This window comes from Balaenoptera musculus, chromosome 2 (genome assembly GCF_009873245.2).
Source record: "Balaenoptera musculus isolate JJ_BM4_2016_0621 chromosome 2, mBalMus1.pri.v3, whole genome shotgun sequence".
In the NCBI taxonomy this organism is placed as follows: Eukaryota; Metazoa; Chordata; class Mammalia; order Artiodactyla; family Balaenopteridae; genus Balaenoptera; species Balaenoptera musculus.
The window spans coordinates 69976590-70000059 of NC_045786.1; the positions used below are offsets into that span (position 1 = coordinate 69976590).

Consider the following 23470-nt stretch of genomic DNA (forward strand, 5'->3'; position numbering starts at 1 on the left):
CCAAACAAAATGCCTTAGGAACACTCAATGGCTCCCGTGTGCCACCTTGTGCCATAACCACCCAGACTGGGGAACGAGATCCACAAGGTGGGGATGGGCAGGCCTGTACCCAGCAATTAATCTGTTCCTTTTTTCCTTCCAAACCCACCACATTGCAGCCTCCTCCTGTCAGAACAATATCCCACAGTATCCAAAATTGTCTCTTCATTTTTCGCTGAGTGAATTTTTTCTCAAATTAATACGGCTAGATATTATCAGGCAGAGAGGGACAGAGGTAAGAAGACCAGATTACTGTACCAGTTGTATAATCAGAATCTAATTATTCCTCACAACTCCAAGGACAGTTGTCGCCAGATAATCTCACATTCTGTGGCTCGGTCTCTAACCTTAAAATTAGCAGCTTTGGAAAAATCTGTGACTTTTCTTTTTGGTTCAGCTGGTTCTTCCATATGTAGAATATGAGTATCTCCAAATAAGCTGCTTCTTGGGGGAGAGATGGACATTTTGTTGTTGTTGTTGTTGTTGTTTTGAATTTTTTGTTTGTTTTTCACTTGTCTTTTTTTTTTCCTTTTCTTTTCTTTTCCCTTCTTATAAGAGCATATAGTGGGCCAAGGGCCAACTTGGCTTGTGAGACACTGGAGTCTCTCTCCCACTCCTGGAGAAGGTCCCTTGAATGCACTTTTGGGGCAGCATGCGGGTCTTGAAGGGGAAGCCCTGGCGGCTCCACGTTGGGCGGGGCGTGTTCTCACTGTAAGGCAGTGCCCTCCCCGCCTCGCTTCCTGGGCATTGCCTGTGAGCTCCAGGTGCTCGTGAGCTGATTGGTCTGCTGTGGTCTGGAGCCAGAATCGCCTACACTACATGTGTGGGATAATATTCCGTGTGGTGATAACAGTCTGCTGGCCTCTGTGACTACCTTGTTTCTGTTGGTCTTCAGTAACTGAGTTGGGCACCGGTTTCTGTACCCTAACTGTCTAAGCCAAGTTGCCTACAGGGTTTCCCAAGGGACAGAGATGTATTGAAGATAACAATTGGGTTTTATGGAGATAGAATTTATAGTATTACAGTATCAAGGAGTACATTTGGCCTATTTATTTAGCAAACATGTGTCTGTGTAATCTGACATCATTGTGGTCTGTTTTTTCCTGTGGGATGTCAGTCACATGATCCTGACTGCAAATACAGGGCCTACTTTGTGCTCATCCACTCTGTGCTTGGAACTCTAGGGGGTCTCAAGGCCTTCCCCAAAGAGCTTAGATACAATCTACCTGGAGAGATAAGACATGCATGCTTGAAAGGACACTTTTATGGTATTGTCCCTTGAGAGGTCAGTGTTGACAGGGATGGTTAAGGAAGACTTGATGGATACTGTGGGGCTTAAACAAGGCATTAGAGCAAGGGAAGAATGTACAAGTACAGCAGAGAAGCTTAGTAAAGGAATAGCTGAAGGGAGAGCCAATCAAAGAATCAGCTGGAAGGAAACCTGAGACACAAGAAGAGTTCATCACTTGCCTTCAGTTTCTTCTGAGAGTAAGACATCTGTATGGAGTCAGTCAGTGGGCTTGGTCTGGGGTCTGACCAAGTTTAACAGGTCCTATTGCTGTGGTAGTCACCACAGAAACCAAAGAGTTGATTGTGGAGCCCGTTTCCTCGTGGATAGAATTATTAAAAGCTTCTGCTACTGCTGAAGTTTTAACTACAGTAACTAGCAAAAATTAAGGCTCTAAGCCACAGCTCACACTCTCCTCCAGTCAGGTGAATTCAGCTTTGCACATCAGGTTATGATATGCTTATAAGTAGATATTAATTCTTATGACTTGCCTTGGAGGAGGTAAAAGAGAAATTGTATCATTTGAAACGGACCAAAACAGTATTTCAAACTTTTTAATGATTGTTCTTAACTTAAAAACACAAAATCATCATCTTAGCATCCTCCAAAAAGCATAAGAATAAAAAGTGACTTAAATGTTAGTGATCCCTCTGAAAATCATGGTTAACAGGGAACAGGTAGCTAGCTCTATTGAAGTACTGGTACTCCCATGAGATTTAATTCACCTTATTTAATAATTTCTGGACATTCAGCTTGAAAAAATGTCTGTTTTCTAAAGCATATGTACAAAAAAATGACCTTTTTTTAAAATCCTTCCCCAGGGATTCCCTTAAGGACTGAAAACAATCAAAAGTGCTGGTCATTTTTATTTAAAAGAATTTATTCAGCCTCTAAATACAAAGGACACTTTGTTTAGTGACTATATTGACACCCATTAATAGTACATCACATATGTCATTATACTCTTAGAAAATCTTTTTTAAGACTCTCTTAAGGAGCTTCTATTTCCAATATCTCCATGTTTAATTCATTCAGTTATGGTTGAAGCCCATCATTTTGTCTGTGTAAACATCTATTTCTGCATTCTAAGAAGACACTTTCTCCAAATTTTTGATAACTAGTCCATCGGGTGTGGGAATACAAAGGGGTCTGACTAAAAAAGGGGGGAATCTTAGCTACAGTGGAGGACTTAGGGGTATGCGGAAGTAAGCAACAGCTCTTTATTTCTGTATGAATATTTTTGACATTAAACCCAGAAGGATTAGGCAAAAGACCCAAAGATAGTTTCTGAGAAAAGCTTTCCTTTCAAGGATCCAGCAAGTCTGAGTGACACTTTCAGTTTACTCCCCTCCATCACATGGCACCTTTGACCCATCCACCACTTTCTGCCCCTCACGTTCTCATTTCCCATGTGTCAGCTTCCTGGAAAGGACATATCTTTTGCACCAGCCATGCCACAGCCCTCATCACCCCCTTCTGGAATAGTCGTTGCCTGAGCAAGAGGGGCTTCCTGTTCCAAAGACAGCAGTACGGAGCGGGTACCCAAGCTAAAGGCTGTGGCAGAGCTGTGGCTGTTGAAGGCATCAGGCCCCAGCCCCACCCTAAGCAGGGTCAGTCCTTGAACCCAGTCTGGCACAGCAGCAGCCTCGGGAAGCTAAGTTGAGGAGGACCCTGCAACCCGATGCTTCCTGGTGATCAACTGTGGCATTGATCCTCTCCAAATGAAGAGTAGGCTGTGCTGATTTCAGTTAAAAGATCTGGGCTCACACAGTTATTAGAGTCAGGGCTTCTCCTGCCTACGCCAGGTAGCTGGCTGGGGGCCGGGATGAGATTAGAGAGAATCCTTAATCCTTCATTGGTAGCATCGTGAGAGCCTCCTAGAGTTCCAAACATCATACTTCTCTTGGCATTTGTTTGCCTTAGTTTAGCCTCCATACCCACTGACCTCCGAAGTTGCATTAAATAATTTTGCCCTCTGTATCAAGGGGCAAACAGTGCAGGCTCTTCTTATGCAGCCCTGAGGACCCCCAGCCTTGGTTTGGTATAAAGGAGGATGAGACTTTCAGGTTGGGGTGTTAGACTGGGAAATAAGCCTTCTTCATCCTTCTTCCAAAAATGCCTGCTTCCGCCCTGCTGCCTAGCCTGCAGCACTTTGATGATTAGGCTTGGAATAAAGCAGCTCTCTCCTTTGGCTTTCCTGGCAGACACTGCCCACTGCCTCCAGTATGTGCGCTGTAGATGGCGGGCGACCCTGTGGGCGGGTGCTGGGGGAAGTTCCACCCCTGCAATAAGCAGAGGCAGGCAGAAATCTGTTGGCAGCTGCGGGCCTCCCGCACTGACTTGTGGTCTTCCTTGTGCTCCAGGTGCTGCTGCTTCTTTAAGAGGAAAAGGAAGAAGACTGCTCAGCGCCACAAGTGACCCGTGCCTCCCAGGAGTCCTCAGGCCCTGGGGACTCTGACTCGATTGCACCCGCAGCTCCTGCCATTTCTCATTGGAAGAGACTCCTCTGTGGGGGAGGGTGGAGATCCAAACCAAAAAGAAGAAAAACAGATGCCCCCAGAAGGAGCCAGTGCGGGCAGCCAGGGCCCAGTGGGTCAGTGGCCGCCCCTACCTGCCTGAGGCTCTGAGCAGGTCCCAGAGCCACTGGTCCTCCACTGCTTACCCTTGGGGCTGCCTGGTTGACTCTCCTTCCTATTGTTTACAGTGAAGGTGTCATTCACAAAAACTCAAGGACTACTATTCTCTCCCCTCCCCTTAGTTTACTTGCTCCTGGTTCTTGCCCCACCCTCAACCCTCTCCAGCATAAAAGCTAATGAGCTGAAGGCTTTGTCTGCTGAAGGAGCTTGAGAGGCTGGGGGTGCGGCCAAGAAGGTAGGAGGGAGATGCAGGCCAAGGCTGGAGAAGAACCTTCTCCGCCCACCAGGTATGTCTGGCAGTGTGGCTCCCTCTTCCTCTGTGCCTGTGCAGCCTCCATCCCGAGCTGGCCACGGGGTGCAGGTTACTCCCTCCTTCCCTCTTGTGAACTTACACTGTAGGACACAAGCTGTGAGAAATCTGCAGTCTACTGTCCCTGTGTGTTGGCGTTCTTAGCTTTCTTGACAAGCGAACTCTGTTCTCCAGACAGCAGTAGAACATTGCAAACTGTTCTGAGCAAAGGACAAAAAAAACTGACTTTATTGCACTTTTATTTTATTTTTTTTAAACAAAAAACATGGCAGATGCATATTGTGTCTGGTTATATTGGGAGTTTTACTTTTTTTTCTGTTTTGAGGGGGATGGGGCCAGCCAAGCCATTCAGAGAGAATATGGGTCCAGAGGACATTCTCAATGGAAAGAGTTGGGTCTGCAGCACCCAGAAGAGAAGAAGCCAAACTCTGTGTCATTCTGAGTGAACTCTCAGGTTGGCAAGGAAACATACTTGAATTTTCATTCGTCTTCTCAGCTGCTGAAGAATGTCCCTGCCAGAGCCTCTTGACCTCATCAGCCTGCAGTTTGGACAACCTAGCTCTCCAGCACATGGGATGAGCCAGCCAAGCCAGACTGTGACGGGAGACAGTTCATCCCAGAGAAGGAGATGCTTAACAAAAAAAATCTGAAATATCTGTTTCCTCCACTGCCAGGGACTTCCAACTAGATAGCCATGTGACTTCCTTAGTGACTTGGGGGACAAAATTAGTGATGAAACAGCCACCACCGTATTGCCACTAGTGGACAAGAAGGAGGAAAGTGGTCCTGCCTTCCAGCTGCCAGAGGAACCTCAGGATTTGGCTCATCATAGGGCCAGGAAATAACATTGGTGTGTACTGTTTGCCCCAATAGCTGAGTTACAGCATTTGGGCTGGCCTGCCTTATCAGAAACCAAGTACCTGCAAATCTTCTTCCAGCAGGTCCATAGCCGCAGGCTTAGGCCTCAGTGTATGGGGCTATAGTGAACAGGAGGGTAAGATTGGTTAGTGCTGGAAAATTCCTGGGGTAAGGAGACTGAAATGAAAGGTGTGAAATTATCTTCTCACTTGGACTTAGACTCCTTCTAGATGAGATGGCCACGCATCTAGAGCCTGTTCTCCCTGGTACACTCTCCACGTCCAGACATGCTGCCATGAAGGGTCTTGGTTCCTCATTCACTGCTTGAAAAGTCACCAATGCATGGAGTTAATAGAACTTCTCATGCTTGATTTTCATTTGAGATGAGCGACTTATCCAAACAGTGACTTCTCATTCCAGATGTGATCGAGGAGAAAGGATTAATCACGTCAGAGAACAAGGTCTTGTATCTGGGGGTAGAGAGAGCTAACCATGGAGGACAGTGGCTGGTGACTTAGTCTGGGGGTTTTGGGAACACGGAAATCATTGCCTCTGGCTTGAGATGTAGGGCTGTCTTTTGGACTGGGGGATGCAGACATACTTTCTGGTAGTTGGTATTTTCTGATGAGTCCCTTGATGTGTCTTACATGGAGCAGAGATAGCAGCGGTAGCGTCGATCGGAGTTACTGGGCTTCACCTGTGTTCCACTGGTCCTTGGCTAGGAAATATCACTTCACTGGCTTCAAACTTGCCTAGCTTATACAAAGATTGTAATCTTTCATTTCTTTAAAAGAAAATTTCCTATGAACAGAACAGAATGGCTGGGAGATGCAGGGTCACACCGCTTCCCCACAAGAGTTTTGAATATTGGGGTTTGCTTCCTTGACATTAGCTGGTGGTTAAGGTACTGTCACTGAAACTTATATAGTTTCTCAGTTGGCATTTGGGTAACTCTTCTCAATTTGGGTAACTCTAATTTCCCGTATAGAATCTTTAACCTCCACATCCCTGTGTAGAAAAAGCCTTGCTTCTCATGGGAGGGCAAGAGGAAATGGTGGCAAAGTCCGGAGCATCCCTGGCACCCCTTACTCCACTAAGTGCCTCCCCACTTCCACAAAAAAGCAAAGGCAGTTACCAGCTTGGCTGCAGGGCAAGCCCTCTTGCAGCTGGGTTTGTGACTTTTTCAGGGTCTTTGTTTTAAAGGCTCGCTATTGCGGGATTGAACCTGAGCAGTTGTGGGGTTCTTCCTAATGCACTATTCTCACTCTCTGCCCCCCTCAGATCTCTTAGTAGATATTTGATTTTTCATAACAAAGGTGAAGAGCCCAAGTCCTTCTGGCATGCACAGTAATGGTGATCCTCCCAGGGCCATTGGTACTCCAGGGTGGTTCCAGACCCCCGAGAGAGTCTACTGTGATCTTCCTTTAAAAAAGAAAAAAAAAAATTTTTTTTTTTTTTCTTTTTAAGAAGGATACCTAAGGAGTAATTTGGCCATCAGTTTCATCCCCATCAGCACATCCCATCAGGCCTCCCTCCTCAGCCCCGTTGGCTGTCGTCGAGTAGCTATATTCCTCAGCCAGGGCCTCGGGGTTGGGCACTCCCTCCACCTACCGCCCACCCAATTCCACTTACTCTGTAGTCTTTGAGCTTCCTTCACTCCATACCCATGATACCTAGGGATCTTTTTCTTCAGGAATGATGCAGTTGCTGAGTTAGCATTAAGCACTAACAACATTAGGGGTTCTCCCAAGCCCTGCAGTCCTTCAGGCATTGCATCCTGAGCAGATTGAGGCAAGCAGGGCAGGAATCCACCAAGACGTAAAGGGTCCTTCCCTTGTGACCAGAGCATGGCTGTGTCTGTGCAGTAAGGGTTGGTCACTTGCTGTGCATCCCTTGGCGTTTCCCAGTGATTTCACTCCAGACTGCTCTGCAAGGATGTGCAGAGTGTGCCAGCAGCAGCATGCTTTCATGTCTGCCTTAATTAACCTACTCCTGCCTGTCTAGGAGGAAACGGTCTAGGAAGGTACAAAGTCAGGTGATGAGGTTGGCCTCCAATTAAAGCCCCATTTTATTTTGGGATACAGGGCGACGGAAGACAGCAGGATCCTGAGTTTTCCAGTAGAAGTGTTGATTGCCTATTCATTCTCAGTGAACTCCAAGTTCATAGAAACAGCCCCTGCCATTAGCCAGAAGAGGTGTCCATCGCCTCTAAAGTACCTTCCAACCTGGTTCACTGGAAATGTACATTGGGAGTACATATTCAGTGTTGGTTCTCAGTGTTAGTAACCACTTCTGTTGTCAGAAATGAGTGAGGGTAAGGTTATGTCAGAGTGGTTACTAAAGATCATAGCCTTAACTTTTTTTTATGCAAAAGAGACAACCTGCTCCCCCTCGCAGTGAGCAGCATGGCCTGCATTTTTCAAAAATAAGTACTTCCATGGCAGCCTAGGAAGGATCTCCTCTAAGGAACTTGACCTTTCTTCTGATGCATCTCTCCCAAGTCTGCATGCCTCGTGTGTCGCAGTCACCTCTTCCATTTTCATATTTAAACTAGTTTTCATTCCCCGTGAATTGCCCTGACAACATTGTCTCCAGTGTCAGAGCCATGTTAGGGCTAGAATTTCTCAGATCGGGAGCTTGCATTGTCATACAGCCAACATTGCCTTTGTCAGGCCACTGCCACCAATCCACCATTGCCCCAAGGTGGGCAGATGAATTCCAGAAACCCTTAGGGAGCCAGGATAACTTGGCACCCCATCTGGATTGGCCTGAGCAGCAGGTACTTGTCTCTGGGGTTCTTGCTTTTGCCAACTTCAGGGCTCCAGGAAGGTCCCATCTAGAGGTTGATGGGCAGTGACTTCCAGTCTTCCCCATGATGGGTGGGTAGGAATCAAAATGGGATGCCTGTGGTTTTTTTCTTGGGTGTTTGTTTCTGTTTGTTTTTGATGGGGGAGGGGAGTGATTTTGTTTCTCAATAAGAAAAAGAGGAAACCATGGCTCTTTTGAGGGTTTGCAGAGTTTTAAGCAGTGTTTTAGCCACAAATAAGGAATCTTGGAAGTCTTTGATCAATTAAGCAGTCTTAAAAATGTTTTCCCTAATTCCTTTTGCAGGTGACTGAGTGCAAAAGAATAGGCTTCTCCATTGTATTCAAAATAGTAAGTAAGTTCCCTGGATATAGACAGTAGTAGTTGACATATTTCCTCAAAAAGCGACCAGGAAGTCCACTCCAGAGTTTGTTTGTAGCTCAGCTTGTATTACAAAGGAAAAAGTGAACGTGTACTCCATATATTTCTAGTTTGATTACCAAACTCAGTGTTATAAAGAAACCTCAGTTCTGTGGACAGAATTTATTTTGTTACTCTTCTTTTTTTACTTCTCACAATCATCTTTCCAGTGCCATCGCCACCTTCAAAGCAGAGGGTTATCCATGGTAAGAAATGGGGATGCAGTGCAGTCGTCCCAGTAACACACACAAGAGGACAGCTATCCTGACTGCCCCTTCCCCGCAAATCCCCTCTTTCAGAGCAGGTGAGACATTTTCAGTGTTCCTCTTCATGAGCTCCAGACCAAATCCCAGGCCAGCCCTGGGATTTCAGCCCTTAACCGAAAGCTTTTTTAAGAGGCTTATCAATCTGTTAGGAATGTCTCAGGAAGATGAGCCATTTCTTTGGCAGGGGGTTACGGGGGACTGTATCTACAGATGGGTGTGTGTGGTTGCATTTGTATGCGTGCGTGCGTGTGTGTGTCTGTGTGTGCACGTGCGTGCCAGCACTCATCTGTATGCATTTCACTTCCATAAAGACTCACAGCCCACCTGAAGAAAAAAAACCTCGCAGCCCAGGTTGCTGGGACCATGTGTTCCTGAATATTCTCGGAAGTAAACAAGAAACAAGTGAGTTTCTTAAATTGGTGTGGCAGCAAGCTGGCTCTGGGAATGAGCCCCATTTATCAAGCAGAAGAGTAAACAGCAGAAAAAAAGATGAAACCAAAAATATTATAAGCCCCCCCAATGGAAAATAATGTTCATTCATCAATTCCCATTGGATGTATTACATGCTCTAATTTATTATATTATTATTTTGTCTGTTTCTTTAATCTTTGCCCATTGTACTTTTTAAAAGATGTTGGGATGTTGACTGCAATTTTTTAAGACTAGATAATGTATAAATCAGCTGTGGAAATCAGTTTTAATTGATGCGTGGATGTGTCTGATTATTGTTAAATGCCTTTTTTTTAAACCTTTTATTTTAGATACGTAATTTTGTTCCATAAACCCTGGCACTGGTCTGCAAAGCTCAGCTGTGAAAATGAAACTTGTAGTATTTTTAAACATGAATGTCAATTTCAAGTGTATTTGAAACGGTTCCTCCAGGAGAGAGATTTGTAAACCATTAAGTAGAAACTCCTCTGCAGAGGAAGTAGCCTTCTTTGGAGTAAATGGAAATGGGTCTTGATATTATCTCAGAGTAGCCCATTTCCTAGGGCACCATGGAAAACACAAATGTGATCTTTAAGTATACCTCTTCTCCAATCTGGGGAGGAAAGGACTCAGTTTGCACCCTTTTTGTATGTAAAATAAAATGTCTTACCTTTCTTGGCTAATTTTGCTTGTTTGGTTGGTTGGTTTGTCTGCTTTTAAACTCTCCTGGTTCATTTGTAATGAAGAATCTGGCTAGGACTCTTAGTTACAAGGATCCAGGGATGAAAATAATGCCTGATACTTTGGCATTCTTGCATCATTCTTTTGGGTTGAACATTGCCCTCTCCTGTGGGTCACTTTAAAAATAAATATTTCTGGGGCTTCCTTGGTGGCGCAGTGGTTAAGAATCTGCCTGCCAATGCAGGGGACAGGGGTTCGAGCCCTGGTCCGGGAAGATCCCACATGCTGCGGAGCAACTGAGCCTGTGCGCCACAACTACTGAGCCTGCGCTCTAGAGCCTGCAAGCCACAACTACTGAAGCTGGCATGCCACAACAACTGAAGCCTGCGCATCTAGAGCCCGTGCTCCGCAACAAGAAAAGCCACCACAACGAGAAGCCCCCGCAATGCAACAAAGAGTAGCCCCTGCTCGCCGCAATTAGAGAAAGCTCGCGTGCAGCAACGAAGACCCAACACAGCCAAAAATAAAATAAATAAAATAAGAAACAGTAAATAAATATTTCTGGCAGAATTTGGACATTCATCACTCACATACTAATTCCTGTATCCCTGTGGTTCTTAGGTGCTAGAACACCAGGAAGTTAGGATCTGCTCTGGAACAGCTATGAAATGGCAGCTTTGTAATTCTGCTCTACTAATGAAGAACATCTATACAGACAGAAGGTATAACTATGATGTGCATATATGGCACAAAACAACTGCCAGTCTGACCCTGATTGGTTCCAATTTTTTTTCTGTTACTACTCAATTGCTACTTAACGGTTTCTTTCACTAGTAAAAAACACGTTTAAGATCAGCATGAGAGGGACTTCCCTCGTGGTTCAGTGGCTAAGACTCTGCGCTCCCAATGCAGGGGGCCTGGGTTTGATCCCTGGTCAGGGAACTAGATCCCACATACTGCAACTAAGAGTTCGCATGCCACAACTGAAGATCCTGCATGCTGCAACTAAGACCCGGCACAGCCAAATATTTTTTTAAAAAATCATCATGAGAGAAAAACTTCATATTGAGAGCACTGTATCCGTCAAGCTTATTTTTTTTCAAAGGTGGTGGGGGGAGGTGGGAAGAAGGTTGCTTTTATGATGTTTTAGCATTAGTTCCTCATGTGGAGAAGGCTACTTTGAAAACATAGCTTGGTAAACAATTTTCTCAGTGTGGGCAGTGTGAGACCAGCGAGTGGGGAAAGAGGCTTAATAGACCCAAAAAATGAAGGAGGGGAGGAAGAGGGGGTTGAAAGATCGTCTTTCTCAGTGCAACAGTTTTACCTAGAAGAACCTCCACCTCATTGAGAGGTGGTCTGGATTGAGGTGTGAGAATTAGAAACAGCAAATGTTATTTGTATTTATTTGAGAGAACTGTGGAAGCTCTGCAGTCCGCCTGCAGTGACCTCAGTGTAAGGAAGGACAAGGTAATGTCAGTGGCCATGTATAACCTCAAACTCAGGTCGGCACCTTATATAGAGACCAAATTGCCAAGTTCGACTATAGAAATGGAGCCACGTCTACCTACAATCTGGGCTGTGAAGATCGGGAATTTCTGTAGAGTTAATCTTTGAAAGTTAAAGACATTTAATAATGTCATGGTTCCGAGCTTTAGAAAGATGTCAGTGGCAATTTTGGGGGTGTGTGTGTGCAAGACTCCCAGTACTGAAGTATATATGTTGCAGACTGTTGGGAACAAGCGTCTTTGGAGCCCTGAAATACTGCTGGGGGCGCATCTGACGACTACTCCTGACCTTCCTGGAGGTTTCTAGAAAAGAGGGACTCAACCTCAGACCCTTGCAGATATTATTTCCCACCTCAGTGCTAACGTGACGGCTGTTCCATCCAGCATTTGTTGAGCACTTAGCCCTGCAGCAGTTGGGGGAGCTGTATACAAAGTAAGAGCAACACAGGCCGTTTCACACCAAAATAAATAAAAATTTTAAAATGTAGTTGCTTGGGAAAACAGGTAAAGAAAGGAAGTTAAGAACCAGAGTATACAATAGTGTGCGTTGACTCATACAGCAGTAAGCACAGTAAGATTAGAGCAGGGAGAGAAAAAAAGGTAGGACAGCGACAGGGATTAAGTCAAAAGGAAGTGGGTTTTGAAGCACGTTTTGCAAGAAAAACAGAAGGAGCTGTATAAGGTTATACTCTGGGTAGGCATAAACGTGCCCTGAGTTTTTGGAGGCTGTCACATTTAAACCCAATTCGGTGTGACTAACCCTTGACTGGCCCAATACGGACAACGACAAGTGTCTTCTGCCCCATCCACGGACGTCCTAACCTACAGCCCCGGTCACCACCTGCCAAACGACTTCCGCAAAGGCACGGCGGACCACGGGGTCTCTCTGCTTGGGCTGGTAGCCTCTTCAGAAGCCCAATCCGGGGCTCTTGGAGGGGGCGCCGCCTTCCGCTGATCCCCTTCCTGTTTGGGCGTCGGCGAGCTGTGAAGCCAATGAGGCCGCAGTAACGTGGCAGCCACCCACGAGCCCGCGTCTTCGCCCGCCCAGTTGGCGAGCCGGGCTCCGCCCCCCAGGGGGAGCTACCATCTGGCGCCCAACCAGAGGGGGAAATGGGGCCTGCCTCCCGCTAGGAGGCCTGCAGGAGCCCCGGTTCCCCCCGGCTGCGCTCGGTGGAGGCGCCGGGCCCACGTCGCCGCGCCCCCACCCTCTTCCAGCGTCCGCAGCCCGGGCCGCGCTAGCTTCGCCCGGTGGATGCTGCGCCTCTCGGAGCGGAACATGAAGGTGCTCTTCGTCGCCGCCCTCATCGTGGGCTCCGTCCTCTTCCTGCTGCTGCCTGGACCTTCTGCTGCAGATGAGAAGAAGAAGGGGCCCAAAGTCACTGCTAAGGTTCAGCCTCCCGTCTCCAGACCTGCCTGGCGAGGCCTGCCCTCCGCCGCCTGGGTTCCGGCCTTGGCGCTTCTGGTCACACATGTCCGAGGCATTTCGGGTCCCGGAGCTCGGGCCTGGGCGTCCTCGGCTTTGGCTCTGCCCCTCCCTAGTTTCCCTGTCGTGACCTCTTGGCGCCTGGGCCGTCCTCCCCCATTCAGACCGGAGAATGACCCGGATCCTCCCCGAGAGCCCATCCCAGACCCAGGCGTTGGCGCCCAGGATGCCCAGCTGGGGCCGGCATTGCAGACTCAGAGCCGTCTATTTGCAGATAGATACCCCACAGTGCTGAGAAAATGGTGAAAGATCACGTCTGCCAAATTGCCAGTCTTTTCTCTACGTAGGCCAGATTTTAGCCATTTCACATACAGAGCACAGCAATGTAATAGTTTACACCTGAGTGGTGTGCTTAGGCTCCCGTCTTTATGGTGTTTTGATGTTAAGTTTTAGAATCTGGGCCCATTATTTATTTAGAGCAAAGGTTGTTACCCTGTAGTCTAAGGAGAGTGTAAACAAACATATGGAGCTTTCATTAGATTCTCATGGGGTTTTTGTCGCCACCAAAATCAGATTCAGAAACACTGCTCTTAAAATATGCGTCTGTTTTCTTTCCCATCCTCCGGGTAGCTTCTTGGGCCCTCAGTTCCCTTGGAAGGACCCTTTTAAGAGGCTCAGTTTGAAATGGTCTTTTTCCTCAGGTGTACTTTGACTTGCGAATTGGAGATGAAGATATAGGCCGGGTGGTCATCGGTCTGTTTGGAAAAACTGTTCCAAAAACTGTGGATAATTTTGTGGCCTTGGCTACAGGAGAGGTAAGTGGCTAGAGCGGAGGTAGCCAAGCTCACAGGCAGCGGAGTTGGCAAGTAGGGCTGGCGGCAAACTGAACTGCAGAGCGTGGCCCACCCATAGCAGTGGCTGTCACGGAGTACCAGCTGTGCCCTCTGGCACTGGGAACCCAGTGTTATCATATTATCATATCTTCTGAGTTTTTTATTTATTTATTTATTTTTGGCTGTGTTGGGTCTTCGTTTCTGTGCTAGGGCTTTCTCCAGTTGTGGCAAGTGGGGCCCACTCTTCATCGCGGTGCGCGGGCCTCTCACTGTCGCGGCCTCTCTTGTTGCGGAGCACAGGCTCCAGACGCACAGGCTCAGTAGTTGTGGCTCACGGGCCTAGTTGCTCCGCGGCATATGGGATCTTCCCAGACCAGGGCTCGAACCCGTGTCCCCTGCATTAGCAGGCAGATGATTCTCAACCACTGCGCCACCAGGGAAGCCCTTCTGAGTTTTTTTAAACCAAATCCAGAATTAGAATTTTTTTTTCTTTTTTTGAGAAAATTTTTCATCTTTGAGACATTGCAGTAACCAGAGAAAACATCCAGGGAAACTAGTTTGTGGTCTCTGCACTAGAGTGAGGGGCCCAGAGCTTTCCAGGTTTTAAGGAAATGAATGCCCCATTTAAGAAAGTCTGCATTCCAACTTCCCATTGGGTCAGCAGGTAACTTTTTTTTTTTTTTTTTTCGGTCAGTTTTCTTCTCTTCCTATGATTAGATTAGGAAAAAACAAGAGGGGAAAGGTGGAGGCATTGTGTATGAAGTAGAATTGTATAAAGGCAGAGGAAATGTGCGGTCTTATAGCCTTTCCTGGATCTGTGTGCTCCAGGCCTGGCCTTTGGTAACTGGTCACCCGGTGGCACGTTGAAGGATGAATCTGCCAGCAGAGGTTTCTCTTCTGTGAGCAGTTGTTGTGGGCTGGGTTCCTGCAGGGCCTATTTAATGTCTGCCTGGTGCCTCCTGCCACCTCCTCACCTTCTCATCCCTTTTTCTAGAAAGGATTTGGCTACAAAGACAGCAAATTCCATCGTGTGATCAAGGACTTCATGATCCAGGGTGGAGACTTCACTCGGGGAGATGGCACTGGAGGTAACCTCAAATCCTCTGGGCAGAGGGGTCTGTCAGTGCAGCCCCCAAGGTGGGAGGGCCAGGGAACCCAGTACAAAGGAGAGGGAGGGATGGGTTTCAGGTGGACATAAGAGAATCTTGCGCAGCTGGCAGACCAGCTGACCCAGGCCTACAGCCTCGGTGACTTGCCTCGCAGTACATCCTGCGGGGAGGGGAGCAAAGTGAAACACCTGTAGGTGATTCTAGGTCAGGCATGCAAAGCTTGTGTGGGCGGCCTTGGAAGCCCCAGCAAGGGTGGGAGAAATTGCTTTACTTGGCGGTCTCCCCCCAGAGACCACTTGGCAAGAGCTGCCAGTCCCACCTGCGCTACTTTTACAGTAGGACAGACAGACAGCCTGGACTAACCAACAGGTCTCACCACACTTGGGTGCACAGCCTGCTGTTCCTTTAGACCGCAGCTGCAGCTCACCCCACCGATCAGTATTTACTGGGCCAGGCTCTGTGGTGGGTGCTGAGGATGCAAAAACCAGTGGGACAGCAACTCCCTTTCACTTCCAATACCTGAAGAGTCACAAATGGGCTGTTACACAGCTTTTAGGGCTCGGGCTCTGTCCTCAAGTGGTTTGTCGTCGAGGTGGGAAAAAAGAGAAAACACTATGAGAGGGACATAATGCAAGATGTAAGTCATAGCTAGCTGGACGACAAAGACAAAGCAGACGTGATACAAAAGCACTGTAATCATGGAGTCACACAGTTGGGTGTCTGCCACCTTCTTACTTTGTGACCTCAGGCAAGTGAGTCCTCTGAACCTCAGTTTCCTCTTCTGTAGAGTAAGTGGTAAGTGTTGTGGGTGCTGGGAGGGTGAGGTGAGATGTTGAGTGCGTAGTGCCCAGCGAGTGGTAAGTAAAGTCAGCCGTCGTCAAAGTGCTGACAAGTAAAGGACTCACTTTGCGCCAAGGTGATCAGGAAATGGCCTCGTAAACGTGAGGACAGATTTGAGCGGTGACAGATCTGGCTGGGGAGAATTTGAATGGGCAGGGAAGAGGCAGGGTTAAGGCGTGAGCTCAGGTCTGGTCTGCGGCAGGAGCTTGGCCAAAGGTGGGGTCAGGAGGTTGGAAGTGAAGCTCCCACCGGGAGCCCAGAGTGGCGGGCTGCGGCCAGGCTAGGGACCCAGGGCTTTGTCCTCCACGGAGTGAGGATCCGCTGAAGACTTGAATGGAAGCAAGGCCTGTGATCGCAAAGGAGTTTGAGGGATAATAATGTGGCAGATTCAGGACATGGACACAGGAGAAGCAGACTGGCAGGGGCGTTGGTGCAGCTGCCCCTGCGTCGGGCGATGTGGGCCTGAACCCAGGGAGGATACCTAGTGGGTAAGAGCAGAGATTCGAGAGCCAGACCACCTTGGTTTGAATTCCAGCTCTGCTACTTCCCAGCTGGGGTACCTTTAACCTCTGTACCTCAGTTTCTTCATCTTTGAAATGGGGCTCTTAGCTCCTGCCTCATAGGGTGGGTTTTTTATGTTTCACATGCTTGCACCAGCCCTCTGGCACACTGTTCCCACTCTGAGCATTAGCCGTGATTGCAGCGGGGATAGCAGGAATGGGAAAAAGGATGAATCCGTGATGGGGGTGAGGACAACATTGACAACATGCGGAGGAAACAAATGTCAAAAGAATAACCGAAGTCTGGAGAGAAAGCTGACAAAGTATGTTGAGTTTAAAACCTTCACTATCCATTTAAGTTTGGGACTCCTTGTATCTTGGGAAAGCAGTTGGAGCTAAGGATATAGATTTGGGGATTTTCTGGATAGCAGCAGTAGTTGAAACCCTGCAGTTCACTGAGATGTACAAAGAGGATTGTCACATGGGAATCCTCTTTTTTAAAAAAAAAAAACTAAAAGAGTTGACAGTTTTATTTTCACATTTCACATTACAAATAAAAATTGCTTTTTTTGGTCCCACTACTCCCCTCCAAAACTATTCTGTCTTTGATAGGAAGGGGGAACAAGTCTTCCTTGTCATGCTGTTAGAAAACACCCCAAGTCACAGCACCATGATCTCCTGGTGAAGTAGAACAAGTAATATAAAACTGATGTAAAGAGGCTCCCCAATCTTCTTATCTGTCTGGTTGAGTCCTTCCTGGCCCGGTCATTTTCAGACTTCCCACTTACTGTACAATCAGAAATACCTCCTTAGCATCAGTCTAGGACAGCTTCCCAACCTGGTTCCACTCTGCAGGAACCACAGGATGAAAATACGTGAATTGAGGAGGAAAAAAGGTTTCGTACGCAAATAAGTTTGAAAGGTGATGGGTAGAACAAAATGAAAATTACTTCTTTGTTGCTGGGTTTCTTGGGGCCTCTAGTGCACAGTGTAAATCTCTAGGAGAGGACAGGGACAAAGAAGGGTGCAGTATTTCTCCTGGAACCAGCCTTGGGAACTTAGGTTAGGATCTCTGGAATGGGGTAGAGATCCTCTCTCGGCTCCACTATCTTGTACGCTGGCCCCAGACCCTCCACAGACAGACACAGTACACACACTCAGAGCCACCTTTTATTTGGGCTCATGCGTTGATAAGAGGCTCTTGGCTTTCCAGAACTCAAATGGCGGCCCCTCTCTTTTGCTTCTCCCTGCCCCTCCCCACTCATCTCTCTTCCTGCTTTGGAGTGTCCTCAGTATCTTTTGTGCTCTTAGGAAGAAAAGCTGGTCAGCCACAGCAGTCCTCCTTTTCTGGAGGGTTCTTACCTCCCCTGCACCCTGCACAGCACCTCCCTCCACTAAAGTCCCCATGGCAGGCCTCTCAGGCCACAGCCAAGGTAGTTTTTAATATGTGCCTTATTTGAAAGTCATAAAATTATATTCTCAAAGTAATCATCGTGTGAGCTATGCACTAAATCACCCCGGCCTCATGCCCCACCTGGGCTGTCAGCATGGTTTGGCTCCAGGGCCCGAGGGTAGGAAGGGAACAGCTTGTACGTCCTTGTACTCCACTGGAGCCTGGCCTGGCACGGGGGACAGGTTCAGCCTCTGGAATCCTCGCCCCAAAGATCTGCTTCGTTGGGGCTCCCCCAGCTCCCCTGACCTACTCTTTCTTCCCAGGGAAGAGCATCTACGGCGAACGCTTCCCTGATGAGAACTTCAAGCTGAAACACTATGGCCCCGGCTGGGTAAGCATGGCCAATGCAGGCAAAGACACCAACGGCTCCCAGTTCTTCATCACGACGGTCAAGACAGCCTGGTTAGATGGCAAGCATGTCGTGTTCGGCAAAGTTCTAGAGGGCATGGTAAGTTTGCGGGGGAGGGACTAACCCTGGGCAACCCTGACCAGGGATCTGACACAGACCCCAGGGCAGGGGATCCATATATTTTATCCCTTTCCCAGAAGGGAATGTACAGATTCTGACCAGTGTTTATTTCTACAAACCTGGGGGGAATTGAGACTAAACAGCCTCTCTCTCTATGCCCCCGAGTTCTTTTTTTGTTTTTTTTTGGTCACGCTGTCTAGCGTGCGGGATCTTAGTTCCCTGACCAGGGATCGAACCCATGCCTCCTGTCGCGGAAGCCCAGAGTCTTAACCACTGGGCCGCCAGGGAAGTCCTGCCTCCAAGTTCTAAATCCCTCCAGGCCCAAGGCAGAGGCCGGCCAGGAGGTCTCGGTGAGGCTGCACAATTGAGGACCCTCCACCCCGTCACTCAGGCAGGCATGTCCTGGCACCGCCGTCGGTTGTACAGGACCCAGCCGAACACGCTGTCCCGGAGAAGCCACTTGGCACCCTCTCCCCAGCCTCCCCCCCCAGCCCTCACCCCTAGCCCAGCCTGGGTCATACTTCAGAGGATCGAAACTACTGCATCCTCCTGTTGTCAAAGCTGGGTTCCTTGCCCTGGGCTGGCGCCCGGCCACAATGCCCTTAGGATTTTGGTGCCTCATGGTTTGTACAGGTCACATGCGGGTTTCAGCCCTTGCGGCCGCACGCTGGGGCCCGTCTCCCTCGACCGGCAGACCGCCTGACACTCTGCCTTCCTCCCCAGGATGTAGTGCGTAAGGTGGAGAGCACCAAGACAGACGGTCGGGACAGGCCTCTGAAGGACGTGACGATCGCAGACTGTGGCAAGATCGAAGTGGAGAAGCCCTTCGCCATCGCCAAGGAGTAGGGCCCCAGGGACCTCTTCTCTTTGAGCGACTGTCTGTGTGGCCCTGTTGCCCTCCCGGGGGTGAAGACAGCCCGCCACAGGGCTCCATGCTGCACTGGCCCTAGTGCTGGCGTCTGATGGAGTGGACCCCTCCCCTCACATTCCGCGGGCCCACGGGCCCAGTTTTGTAACAAACTCCTACCAACACTGACCGATTAAAAAAAAGGTGTTTTTTTTATAATCTGCGTATGGGCTGGGTTCTGCGGCCTGCGGCACCCCCGACCCCAAGTCCAGTGCCAGCCTGTCTGGGGCTCCTGTGGCAGTGGTGCCTGCCCCCTCCTTGGGTTCCGGCCTGAACCCTTTCCCTCCGGAAATGCTCCAGAAATGAGGGAGCGATGAACACAAACCAGACATTTCCAACTGGCCACGCAAGTCTGGGAGGGCAGGGGGAAACAGATCTGAACATTCACAAAAAAATGTGCTACACACAAAATGTCAAGCAGGAGTTTTTGCCCCTTGCTTCTGAACTTGGCTAGCCACTGTGCCTCAGCCTTTGCATGTCCCTGCCCCGCCCCACCTTTCTCCTGATGTAGGTAAAGGAATACACCTGCACCTTTTCATAGCCCACCTCCAAACTGGTGGGCTATGAACATTCTAAAGGAATTCTCCCTCTCCCTTTATTCCCTATCCTCTGTTGTCCCTACCTTGGCCCCTGGGCTCTAGGAGTGCAGGATTCTACCACCTCAGATACCAGTGCAGCTGAGTTCTGAGCCTGGAGGGGTGGAGGGTGGTGAGTCCTGGGTCCAGGCCAAGGCTGACCCAGCCCATGTCCTTTTCATAGGACTGAGGTACATGACTGTCCTGGCAGGTGGCCTAAAGCCCTCTGGACTGGTCAGGGCATTGGTGGCACTGGAGCAGGGTGACAGGCAGCCTCTGGCTGGGCTTTAGCTGTGCTGGCGCTGAAGCCATAGAGGCCCTGGAGCACACCATTCACCACCACGTTGGGCAGAGGCTCTAGGACGGAAGGAAAACAGGAGTAAGGGGTGGGGGCTTCAAGGCAAGAGGAGGTGGGGTGGGCCTGGCTGCAGGCCTGCAGCTCCCTGAGCTCCTGCTCATAGGCTCAGCACCCCCTGTTCCCTGAGAACCGGGGTCCCTGCCAAGGCAGCAGGTAGCAGCTGGCCACCTCAAATGGGGCCTTGGCATTCCCAGCTCACATTCTGTTCACATCTTGGTAAAGCTAGGCTGGTAAGGAATGGAGACCAGGGGAGCCAAGCTCATTTCACCATGTCTACTTCCTGGAGGAAAATACAAAGCAGGCTACATGGGCACAGGAACAGCAGGGAGGTGTGGCCCCAAAGGAGGGCAGTAGGAGGGAGATGCTGCCTAGGGGTCCTGGGAGCTGAGAAATATCAAGTTCACCCTCACTCCCACCCTGGTACCCGGGCCCTAAATGTGGATTATGGGTCAGAGGCACCTCCTCACCTGGGGATGGGATGCAAATATAAGGATCCATGCAGAAGCTGATAACAGGCCGGTGGTACAGCTGTGAGCTAGGAAGAAAAGGGGTCATGAACAGTGGAGGGGGAAACAGAGAAAAGTCTCAGATTGGGTGGAGACTAAGGACTGAGATCACCAAGGACCCACAGAGGAAAAGTGGGAAGTGGGCTCAGGAGGCAACAACATGAAAACCTGGACCACGGGGACAGGCCAGAGACTTCAGGCCTTGGCATATGGCCACGAGGGGGCAGCAGGGACCCAGTGCAGACAGGGACTTTGACTTGCCTGCTGTTGCCTGGCAGGAACTCCCCCAGGGTGCTGAAAAGAAGAGAGAGGCTGTGAGCTGCCTGGGGGATGCCCGGGGGGAGCGTGTGGCAGGGGTGGAGATGCGGAAGCCCAGAATTTCACCTCCCAGGGGACTGCTGCTTCTATTTGTAACAAACTCAGCTCCGGAGGCAGCTGAGGTAGCCAAGGCTCTTCAGAAAACAGCCCCTCCACCGGGGTCAAGAAAGCCTACCGGGGAGGTTGTGTCTCAAAGAGGAAGAACCAGGCTAGGGCCTGGCAGATACAAGAAGGAAAGGGGCTTGGCCTCTAAAACCTTTCCTCACCTGCTGGCTGCAGAGAGCCCCTGTCCCCACAACACTGGGGCCCCTCTCATGCCAAGCGCCTCTAGGGATGCTCACCCCCAGCTGCTGGCCTTGGGGACTATGGGCAAGTGGCGAAGACTCAGGAATTCCAGTAGTTCCTTGGGCACATCCTGGTTCAAGTATAGGATGCCCTGGAGAAGAGAAGAGAGGCAACCTGTAATCAGATTCAGCTGTGTAATACGCAGAGCCTGGTGCAAAATGAAAACGTGTGGGCCCTTCCAAAATGATAAAGAATTTCAAGACAGCCAAAGCAGAGCATTAAACCAAGCTAGGGCCCTTCTGAGCACTGGCCCTGGGTGACTACACAGATTGGCCCATGAAGCCAGCCTGGCCTCCGTGTGGGAGAGGGGGGAAGGGTCTCCACCCTTATCATGAGGGCAGCACAGGATCTCACCCTGGAGGAAAAGAGAGCTAGCCTTCATTTAACAGGGCAGGGACGACCTGCCTCCTGGCTACCTCACTCAATCCTACCAATTCAGAGAGGGATGAAGTACTAGAACATGGCCAAAATGTAGGTCTCCCTCACCCCATGCCCCTGCACCTCTCTGCCAGTGTCACACCTCTGGTCCAGCAGGCTGAGAGGCAACAGAGTGAGACCCACGCACACCTGGATATAGGCCTCCAAGCTCTGCCGCCGCTGCTCCAGTCCTCTGGTCCTCCAGTTGGGCAGGCGTTTCGAGGGGAAGTCGGGCACTTTGGACAGTTTCTTGATCTGCCAGGAGGTTACCGCGGTGCGATCACAGCATCCCCACTGAGCCCTCAAGCTCACTTCATCCTAGCCAAGAGCCCTCCCCAGTCCTCCCTGCCACCCACACCCCCAAACTTCAGGCTGTACCCTGAGACACGCCCGCGTGGTGAGTAGTGGTTGGGACAAGGGCGAGAGGAGCCCCCAACACCCCCGTCCGCCCCCAAGACGCCCGACGCCAGACCGGCCGCGCAGGCGCACGGGCAGCACGTGGGGACCTGCCCCTTCGCGCCCATTCCGCAGCCCGCAGGGAGGTCTGTGCCCACGACCTGAGCTCTCTAGAGCCCGGTAATGGGGTTGGCAGAGGCTGGGGCCCGCCAGCTCGTCTGCCTGCCTCTCAGGGCTTGGGAAGGAGCCGGGCCGGGGTCTGTCTGTCGGTGGTGGGCGCAGCCTCACCCGTTTGTGCAGCGCGTGGAACTCGCTGTAGCGCCTCTGCACGGTGTGTCTGCGCCCGTGGCACAGCACCTCCACTCGGAACACCTGGCGGGCGCGGGAGGGCAGCCGGGTGCGCGTGAGGCCCGGCGGGTGGGTGCAGCAGGACCGGCTCCCGGCGACGCGCCCACCCTCCGCCCTCAGAGGCACAAAGCGGCCTGGGAGCGCCAGGGAGCGCTGCTCTCCAGGGACCCTCCCACGTCCCCACACACTTGGGGACTCTGCTCCGTGCAGTCAGTCCCTCAGGAGCCGGGACCGCCGTCGGAGGGGCTGGCAAGTCAGAGCGGCCCAGAGACCCTCGGCAGGGTGTCCCCAGACGGCCTGGGCCGCCGCGCTCGGACCCCGAGCATTCGACGCAGGGAAATCCGGCGGGTCCCCGCGCCCCTTCCCATCCACTGCCCCCACTCACCATGTGGCCTTTCTCGGGGCTCTGCCGGGTCCCCTCGGCCTCGGGCCCCACCGACGGGATGCGAACTTCCAGCATCCACGCGCCGCTGGCAGCCGAACTCTCCGTGCTCTGACCAGAGACCGCGGCGGCGCCGGCCCCGCCTCCTCGTGCCTGCGGGCCTCGCCCCCACGTTGGCCCCGCCCCGGGCGTTCCCCAGCGCCGCCGGGTCCTGCAAGGGGCTGATTAGGCTGTAACCAGATGGCGCAAGGCGGGCGCCGCCCACTGAGGCTAGTGGGGCCGCAGTGCGTGGAGACCCTTCGGCAGAGAGCCATCTGTTTGTCAACGTGTCCACATTCACCGAGTCCCCAGTGATTGACAGGAATGCGGGAGAGCCAAATTTCACCTGCTCTTATTTGAGCGCCTGCTAAGGACTATAAGCCCCTGTGGGCGCTGGGCAAGGAGGGAGGCTGGGCCCAGATCAACCAGGGGCGTTCCTTGAGTTCCTCACACCCTTGCCCAGGACCAGGCTGCACCCCCATCTCCTTCCCTCCACCTTCAACGTGGACCCTGGGAGCGCGGCCTGGGGTAAAGCTTGGACGCACTCTGGCTTTGATGTCCCCCTTCCCCCAGCATTCGTAGGCCCCATTCATTCATCTTTTAAAAAAATATTTATTTATTTATTTGGCTGCATCTGGTCTTATTTGCGGCAGGCAGGCTCTTTGTTGCAGCGCGTGGGCTTCTCTCTAGTTGTGGCGCGTGGGCTCCAGAGCGCACGGGCTCATTAGTTGCTGCACACGGGCTCTCTAGTTGTGGAGTGCGGGCTTAGTTGCCCCGCGGCCCGTGGGATCTTAGTTCCCAGACCAGGGATCAAACCCACCTCCCCTGCACTGGAAGACGGATTCTTAACCATTGGACCACCAGGGAAGTCCCCATTCATTCATTTTTAAAATCCATTCCTCCATTTCAGTCATCTTTCAGCCCAAACCTTCATCAGGCGGAGGAGAGGCAGTGTAGGGACAGAGGCTCTGCTTCAGCGGTCAGACAGCTTGTGTTTCCCCAACTGTGTAGATCT

At 50.6% G+C, this 23470-nt stretch overlaps 3 protein-coding genes across 10 annotated transcripts in view; 2 read left to right on the top strand and 1 right to left on the bottom strand.

Moving 5' to 3' along the window:
* Positions 1-10435, top strand: part of CSNK1G1 (casein kinase 1 gamma 1) — a 200067-nt gene extending 189632 nt beyond the window's left edge. For 3 of the 6 annotated variants that reach the window (XM_036841605.1, XM_036841606.1, XM_036841608.1), the window contains one exon: positions 3691-9722. In XM_036841605.1, coding sequence (XP_036697500.1) covers positions 3691-3745 — 55 coding nt within the window. In that variant the 3' untranslated portion in view covers positions 3746-9722. Of the gene's footprint in view, positions 1-3690; positions 9723-10353 lie in introns of those variants that run through there. The other 3 variants (XR_005018588.1, XR_005018587.1, XM_036841607.1) reach the window with 3 other exon arrangements.
* Positions 10436-12431: 1996 nt separating this feature from the next.
* Positions 12432-18930, top strand: PPIB (peptidylprolyl isomerase B). The gene is made up of 5 exons (XM_036841609.1): positions 12432-12624; positions 13362-13475; positions 14488-14581; positions 17659-17843; positions 18588-18930. The coding sequence occupies exons 1-5, from the start codon at positions 12490-12492 to the stop codon at positions 18708-18710; spliced, it is 651 nt and encodes a 216-aa protein (XP_036697504.1). The 5' UTR covers positions 12432-12489; the 3' UTR covers positions 18711-18930.
* On the bottom strand, positions 18757-22538 carry SNX22 (sorting nexin 22). 3 transcript variants are annotated; one of them, XM_036841610.1, is made up of 7 exons: positions 22420-22538; positions 21975-22058; positions 21441-21545; positions 20870-20964; positions 20472-20504; positions 20172-20239; positions 18757-19703 (listed from the first exon to the last, which is right to left on the bottom strand). In XM_036841610.1, the coding sequence occupies exons 1-7, from the start codon at positions 22492-22494 to the stop codon at positions 19582-19584; spliced, it is 582 nt and encodes a 193-aa protein (XP_036697505.1). In that variant the 5' UTR covers positions 22495-22538; the 3' UTR covers positions 18757-19581. The 3 variants fall into 3 exon arrangements, with proteins under 3 accessions (XP_036697505.1, XP_036697507.1, XP_036697506.1); XM_036841612.1 differs by lacking the exon at positions 21975-22058; XM_036841611.1 differs by lacking the exon at positions 20472-20504.
* Between the last annotated feature and the right edge of the window lie 932 nt (positions 22539-23470).

Excerpts from the sequence above, each read along its gene's own strand:
- SNX22 (XM_036841610.1), bottom strand. The coding sequence starts at position 22,494 with ATGCTGGAAGTTCGCATCCCGTCGGTGGGGCCCGAGGCCGAGGGGACC. Across the intron at positions 22,059-22,419 it reads GCCCCGAGAAAGGCCACATG|GTGTTCCGAGTGGAGGTGCT; the intron begins GTGAGTGGGGGC and ends CGCGCCCGCCAG. Across the intron at positions 20,240-20,471 it reads TTCCTGCCAGGCAACAGCAG|CTCACAGCTGTACCACCGGC; the intron begins GCAAGTCAAAGT and ends TTTTCTTCCTAG.
- PPIB (XM_036841609.1), top strand. The coding sequence starts at position 12,490 with ATGCTGCGCCTCTCGGAGCGGAACATGAAGGTGCTCTTCGTCGCCGCC. Across the intron at positions 12,625-13,361 it reads GGCCCAAAGTCACTGCTAAG|GTGTACTTTGACTTGCGAAT; the intron begins GTTCAGCCTCCC and ends CTTTTTCCTCAG. Across the intron at positions 14,582-17,658 it reads TCGGGGAGATGGCACTGGAG|GGAAGAGCATCTACGGCGAA; the intron begins GTAACCTCAAAT and ends CTTTCTTCCCAG.